This window comes from Mandrillus leucophaeus, unplaced genomic scaffold, assembly GCF_000951045.1.
Source record: "Mandrillus leucophaeus isolate KB7577 unplaced genomic scaffold, Mleu.le_1.0 Scaffold6, whole genome shotgun sequence".
Classification (NCBI taxonomy): domain Eukaryota; kingdom Metazoa; phylum Chordata; class Mammalia; order Primates; family Cercopithecidae; genus Mandrillus; species Mandrillus leucophaeus.
Window position 1 is genome coordinate 4,294,273 of NW_012106474.1, and position 7,592 is coordinate 4,301,864.

Sequence of the window (7,592 nt, forward strand, 5' to 3'; positions counted from 1 at the left end):
TCGCATTCTTCTGAGTTTCTGATGGCCTCTCCAAAGGAGACAATCAGATCTGCATTTCTCTCAGTGAGCAGAGGGATGACTTTGAATAGAATGGCAGGCAGGTTGGCCCCAAGCAGATCCCAGCTTGACTTTTCCCTTTAGCTTAGTGATTTTTGAGCCCCAGGATTTTCCTGCTTGTGATTTAAACACAGCGGCCCCTTTGGGGCTCCGCCCAGGCTGCTGGCCACAGAGACCCAGGAAAACCCTCCACAGGCTGAAGCCAAGTGGGCAGGTGAGGGGCAGGGACAGGTGCAGGGACAGAGGCAGCCTGAGCTTCGGTGGGGCAGGGTGTGCTGTGACCTTAACTGCAGGCAGCAGGGCCTGAAACCAGGGGCAGAAGCATGTGGTTCCCCAGGAGGATTCCAGACCTGCCAGCGCTGGGGTCCTTGAGGCAGGGAGGATGGTGTTTAATTTTGTAAACTCCATGGGACCTGGTTCAGCACAAGATACACACTGAGTGCGGAGAGAACCGTCTTCCTGAAGATTCGCTCTACCCACCCCTCCTTAGTGCTGGAGATGATACCGTGTTCGGGGAGGCCCAGCACCGCTGTGTTTGGGAGGGCGCCTGCCTGGCTGTGTGGCTCCAGGGAGGGCAATGACAAGGGCTGTGAAACACAGTCTTTGAAGCCACCGTCCCCAGCAGCCACCCTGGGATGGCCTGGGAGGGACGAGGCCCTGTCCCTCCCAGGCAACAGATGATGTCACTGAGAGAGGGATTCCCTCCAAGAAGGAAAGTGTCCAGATAAACACCCAGGAACACAGGCGCTGTCCTTCCTGCGGCCAGCCTGCTCATTTCCACAGCAATGTTACAGATGTCCGTGAACTTGACCCCAGGGACCTTCCAGGGACCTTCCACTCCCATCCAAAGGGGTGCTTTTTTTTCCTCTGGATTTAAAGAAAGTGATGAAAAGCAGCTCGCCCCAGGGTTTGTCAGCTGGTTTTATACAAAACAACTCATATCGTGAATGTTCCTCTACTGCCGAAGACCAATGCAGATGCGCTTACAGCAGGGTAGTACCTTGTCTACAGCCCTTGCCCTAAGATTCACATTGTAAACAGCTTAGGAATGTTCGGGAAACAAGAAGTTCTTTGGAACCCTCAGGACAAGGCACCCTTCTCGTCCCACAGTCTGCACACTGTCCACCTTAATAAAAGTAATGACCGAAGAGAATTGAATAACCAAGTTTAGATTTAGTTGGCTTCTGAGACTATTCTAAACACCTCTTGCCTGTTTTTTGAGGGTGACTCTTAGCACTGGATCCAAAACCAAGGTTCTAGGGAAGAAAATCCAAGTTGAGACACCATGGCTATAAGTGGTAGATCTTGCTATGTTCTGTGGCTAAAAGCTCCCAGCTGCACCCTGGGCAGGTCGCAAAACCAAAGCCAATGGACCCAGATTATAAATATTCTAGTAACACAGGCAACTCTAATTTTAAGCTTTTTGGGAATATGGGTTGATGTCATTCAAGCATTTCAAGATGAAATTTATATTGTGCTGCCATGATTAGAAATCACTGTCCTCCAAGTAAAGGGCCTCACCCCGCTCCCCCATAGTCTCCCTTCATCAAGTTCTGGTTGGTTCAAGGCCAACTCAGCTTCTTCATAAGTAGCCGTGTTCTCCTCAGCCCTCTGAGTTTTTCCATAAACGTAAACTTTCCGGGCCCTTAATGCCTCACATGTCACATGAAGAACTTGACATTCGCTGACTCTGGTTCCAAAATCTGAACGTAGAGAGGAGATCCACAACAAAGAGAGAAAGAGCTAGACTGTCTGCTGGCTCACATACTTGTGTTCAAAATCGCCTAGATGTGTTTGGGAGACAGGAGGAGCCCCCAGCATGGAGGATCTGGGACCCAGAAGGTGGCTGGAAAGTGGGCTGTCCCCTGGCCACAAAACAGAACTGAGGAGGCCGAATAAGACGGGAGTGGCCCCAGACAGAGGTGACACCATCACTCCCACCTGTCTCCTAACACATCTCTACCCACAGAAGCAGGGTCCACGCCTACAGAGGGAGATGCCAAGGACCCAGATGATACCGCCGGAACTGCCTTTAAGAAACACAGAGGAAGAATCAGGGGAAACCGTTTGCCCCACTCGGGGAAGGGGAAGCCACATGTGTGAATGACATTAGACCAGTCTAGGGGAGGAGAGGCCAACACCAGAGATAATTAAAGTCAGGCTTTTCAGGGAATTACTCAAGATGTGGTTCCTATTTTAATCTAAACATAAAGAAAGCAATGCATTTATTGTTTCGAATTGCATGGAACTACCCACAGCTAAGGACATAGTGGGGAAAGACATTTTTTAGAAAGGAAAGCAGACTGAAAACGGTATTTCAACAATCCTGAAATAACTGTACGCATGTACAAGATTGAACACACAAGGAAGCGGTCATACCTGGTGGGAACCAGCCTTCTGGCTGCCAGAGAAAGGAGTGACAGCTACGCAGTGGGGGCCAGAATAAGCCCCACGGCCTACTGTCCACCTTAATAAAGAAATAATGTGGCGTTGGATGGTGACCCAAAGTGCAAAGTAAATATACGAGCCCATGCTGATGCAGCTCAATGATTGAGTCAGCAAATACATCGGGCAGAAGGGACAGGTATTTTTTGTGGAAGAATTACAGTGTACACATAGACGTTCCTCAGGGTGGAGATTAGCTGCTCTCTCCTTGACTGCTGGCTCCCTGGGCACTCGCTCCTGCAGAACCGCATGTGGAAAGGGAAGGTGGAGAGTTTGCAGTGGAGAGATGTGGCTGGCACCACGGTACCCACGGGATCAAGGTTAACATCGCTGGTGAGGAGGCCTGTCCCTCTTCTGTATCCCAGGGAAGCGCCTCACCAGGCGGTTGTCCTCCCCAAACCCTCAGCCCCAGCCTAATCATGAGAAAACAGCAAACAAACCAAAGTTAAGGGACAGCCTACAAACTACAGTGCTCTTCCAAAGGGTCCAGGTCATGAAAAACAAGGAAAATGAAAAGCTGCCACAGAGCAGCCAGAAGATACAATGACTGAGTCCAACAGGGAGTCCAGGACAGGATCCTGGCACAGATAAAAGAACGTTCGTGGGAAACTTGGAGGAACCCGAATAAAGGCTGTCCCTCCACTAACTGTCACATGGCAGCGTTACTTCGGAGCTGTACCAATGTGCCGTGGCTGTGGGAGATGCTCAGCGTTTGGAGAAGCAGGCACAGGGCCTATGGGGTAAATGCGTTGGGTCTATAGGTTGGTACCTTGCAAGGGGACTCTCTATACTGCATTTGCAACTTTTCTGTAAATCTAAAACTATTGCAAAATAAAAAATGTATTTAAAAAGACAAAGCATTGCTCTCAACCTGGCCTGTCAGCCTCCTCTTCCCAGGGGGCCCAGGGTTAAAGAGACCGGGATGTGGCTCCTGTCCTCAAACACTGGGATGGGGATGAGAAGTTCAGCAATCTTGTTTGGTCAGAGAAGACAGGTTAAGTGAATAGGGCATTGAAGAAGTCATATTTTCTGAGTTTATCAGCCTGAAAACAGCCAACAGAGCAAAAGAGTATTTTTAGACTAGACATTCCGTATCTTCATGGCAGTGCATTGGTGAGGAAGGGTTGCCCTGGCAACCATACCCATCTTTCATTAGCTGTCAGAGGGAATAAGCAGAGAGGAGTGCCTGGCACAGATCTCCCCTTGCAGAGGCAGGGGGATTGCTGGAGCCCAGTGGGACAGTGAGCCGGGGATCCTCAATTCTGGCCCAGGAAGTAGAGGCTCAAATGGTGAAGTCCTCTGATCTGCTTGTAAGTGGGAGACTGTAAGGACCCGTCTTTAAATTGAGCAGTGATGACTGAAAGGTGAGGACAGAGTTCATTGAGTTTTATTCAGTGTCGTTAATTATGAACACATGTGGCCCACATATGTTCTTAAAAGAAAGCACACATTTGGGGAGAATAGGATTAGAAATCTAACTTGCTATTTAGAAAAACAAAAATGAGAAAGAGCTGTTTTTGAGATGTAGCCAAAGCTACATAAAATTTCCATTTTTTTCAAAAAATAAAGAACAGAGACCTTGTGTGTGTGCTGTGCTGCATGGAGAGCCAGCCTGCCAGGAGTGCACGAACGTGGTACTAAAATGCCACTCGCACATGACGATTGCTAGAGTAAAGTCCACAGAAGCTTCTCAAGTATGTGAAAATATTTTCCCCAACATTTTTTTTTTTGTGAGACAGAGTCTTGCTCTGTCACCCAGGCTGCAGTGCAATGACGTGATCTCAGTTCACTGCAACCTCTGCCTCCTGGGTTCAAGTGATTCTCCAGCTTCAGCCTCCCTAGTAGCTGAGACTACAGGCATGTGCCACCACGCCGGGCTAATTTTTGTATTTTTAGTAGAGATGAGGTTTTACCATGTTGACCAGGCTGGTCTCGAACTCCTGAGCTCAAGTGATCTGCCTGGCTCAGCCTCCCAAAGTGGTGGGATTACAGGAGTGAGCCACCACACCTGGCCAATTTGGTTTATTTTTGAAAAAAATTACTTTTTCCTGTACAGAAAGACATAAATAATTTCAATTTAAATTAGCATCCCTTGTTAAAAGGAGTCTTTATTCCAGTCATTCACTGGACTTGGACATTCATACTCTTTGTCCTTAGGTAACTTTGTTTGCACAGTTCAACAAGACCTTCCCTGAGAGTACCGTGTGTCCATATAAGGAAAAGGAGAGTTAAGTCCACTATTCACATAGCTCAGGAAGAACAAAAACCAGATATGAATGATCACATTCATTGGGAGCATTTAGAGAATTATCTTATGAAATATTGTGGGGATATTTGTCCCAGTGTTTTTCTTTTAATTTAATGTGTAAATACATTTTTAAATCAAGTAAGTTCAGGTAAGTCACTGTGCACTTCTGGTAATGGGATGTGCATTTGGGGAGCTCCATAAAACACTGGCTCTGCCACACGTCCAGGGGACGGTTTAAACAAATGCTGTGTGATGCTTATTGGTAACGTAGCTAGGAGCCCTGCAGGCGACATGACACGCCGCTAGCTTATAATTCTGCACTGCCAAAAATACCAAAGTGAGCTGCTGTTTGCTCCCCTCCATTAAATCAGTATTTGTTCTGTTAAGCAATGCCCTGGCCTGGCCTCGGGTCCAGTCTACCCCTTCCAGCCTCCTGGCCTTGATCCCGACAAGCCAGAGCATGGCGCTGGGCCAAGCACACACTCATTTTGGTGAAGAGCTTCACTACGTCCACCTGCATTCCTGGGGCAGCAGAAAGGACTGTGAAACACGGCTCCTTAAATCCAACCGTGAGGTTTTGTTCAAAGATGGTTCTCAGCTGTCCTGTGGATGGCAACCCACCAGGAAGACAGAAAGGACGTGGCTGGAGTGTTCGGTCCGTGATCTGAGGTCACATGTGCTCTTTATCCTCAGTGCGGGACAGCAGCCAGGTCCGTCATCTCAGAAACATTGGCCTGTACTTCCTTCGTGGGTTTGCTTTTTCCATTTTCTAAGGCCCGAGTGTTTGCCAGATAAAGGCAGAATGGTGACGTCTCTCCTGGAGGGAAGAGGGTCTCATGTGAGCCACGCTCACCTCCAAGAGGACCCTTCATCTTGCCTCATCGGCATCTCTTAGACACGCAGTCTTGCCTCTTTGGGCCTCTGACACCCCTCGGGGCCTTAGATGGGGTTTTGGGGAAACTCAGGGTTCCTACCCCAAGCCCTCATCTGTGTTATTTTCAACACCACCCAGAACGCACACCCTCCAACCAGTGGCCACACACACTGACCCAGCTTCCTTCTCTTCCTAGTGACCTTCCTCCAAAACCCTCTCACACGTCTCCTTGTGGAAAACACGACCAGCCAGCACAAAGCACCTCGGAGCTCAGCAGAGCCTGGCACGAGTGCAGTGGTACAATCTTGGCTCACTGTGACCTCTGCTCCGGAGTTCAAGGGATTCTCCTGCCTCAGCCTCCTGAGTAGCTGGAATAACAGGTGCAACTGCGGCGTCCCCTCCCAGTTCGCCTGCCCTCAGGCCTCTCTGGAACCTCTCTGGTGCCGCTGCCTGAGCCTGGGGCCCCTTCCTCCCTGGCTCCTCCTTGGCTCCTGTTCCTCTCCCACCTGTGCCCTCACTGTTCTGCCTGACCTCCTGGCCAGGCCACCCTATTCTGTGAGGACTTTGGCATTTGGCTCCTGCCATCATCACGGGATATCACCTTCCATCTGACAACCAGGCTTCCCGGCTCCCCCTAGGACCGCACCTTGGACCTTGTCACCTGCCTTTTGGAATTGATTGTTGTGACACGGTACAGACTCCACATAGCTCCCAGTCACTCCTGGGTGTCAGCGCTTTCTGCTGCTTCCAGTGACCCAGGCGCATCTGACCCTCCCCCGCATGCTGGCCCCACACATGGGGACCCGAATGGCCACTCCACCCCACCCCTCTGCACTCCCCCTAGGCCGCCTTCTCGGGGACCCCAGCCCCAGCAAGGCCTTGGAGCCCCCCGCCGCCTCCTGCCCTGGTTCCTCCTGCACCCCACCCCATCTGGACAGCGGTCAGCCTAGACGTGACGCAGATGTGGTCTCTAGGACGAAGCCCACCCTGGCCTCCCCTGCTCCCCGATATACACAGGGTCCCCACCTGCTCACAGAAAACCCGCCACTGCCCAGGAAGCCCCAAAGCCCCCTCCACAGACACTGACCCTAGTGACCTGTGACATGTGAGGCTTGTGGTTCACACCGCCACCTCCCATCTTCCATGGGCTCCTTGGTTCACACTCCCACCTCCCATCGCCCAGGGCTCCTTGGATGGCCCTGCGTGTTTACACCCCAGGCCCAGGGACGCGGAGAGGGTGCCTCTGATCACAAGCACGTCTGAATGAAGGTTTTCAGTCATGAAGAGACTGCTGTCCTAGGGGTAGACAGTCTCGCACCCAGGCTCGGATGGGCGACCTGACTTAAGCAAAACCACATCATCCCAAGGGAATGGTGCCCAGAAAGAACCCCGGGTGGTTTTCCACTTTTGCATCATGAATCTGAATAAATGCTCAGAGAAAATACATCAGACCCAGAGGCGACATCACAGCCCTCTTGGCCCTCCCATCTCTCCCAACTCACCTCTCCTGGCTCTGGCCCATTGGCAGCTAATGAGCCCCCACAGTTGCCTTGGCCAGGGACTGCCCCCCTGCTGCCAGGAAGGGGCCTGGGCTGGGGACTCACCGTTGTTCTGTGTCTGCCAGACAGCATCTGCCATGCCCCACAGGCCTGAGAATACGAAGAACACCGCCAGCTGGTCAGCACCAGGTCTCCACAGCAGGAGGGCGATCATACAGGACAGATGGGTCACCGTGCCTGGGGGTGCAGAGAGGAAACCGCCAGGCAATGAGGGTCATCATCATGGCCTGGAGGGGCCCGTAGGTGGGTCAGCACTAGAGCAACTGTCTCAACCGTCCTCTGGAACCGTCCCCTGGAACTGTCCACTGGAACCGTCTCAACCATCTCAATCGTCTCAACCATCTCAACCTTCTCAAGCATCCTCTGGAACCTTCTCAACCATCTCAATCGTCTCAACCATCTCAACCTT

General features: G+C 51.2%; 1 protein-coding gene across 3 annotated transcripts in view; it reads right to left on the reverse strand.

Moving 5' to 3' along the window:
* UNC93A (unc-93 homolog A (C. elegans)) overlaps positions 1-7,592 on the reverse strand; it is a 67,908-nt gene that overhangs the window by 7,723 nt on the left and 52,593 nt on the right. For all 3 annotated transcript variants that reach the window (XM_011999621.1, XM_011999622.1, XM_011999620.1), the window contains one exon: positions 7,229-7,360. In XM_011999621.1, the coding sequence (XP_011855011.1) occupies positions 7,229-7,360 (132 nt within the window). The remainder of the gene's footprint in view (positions 1-7,228; positions 7,361-7,592) is intronic.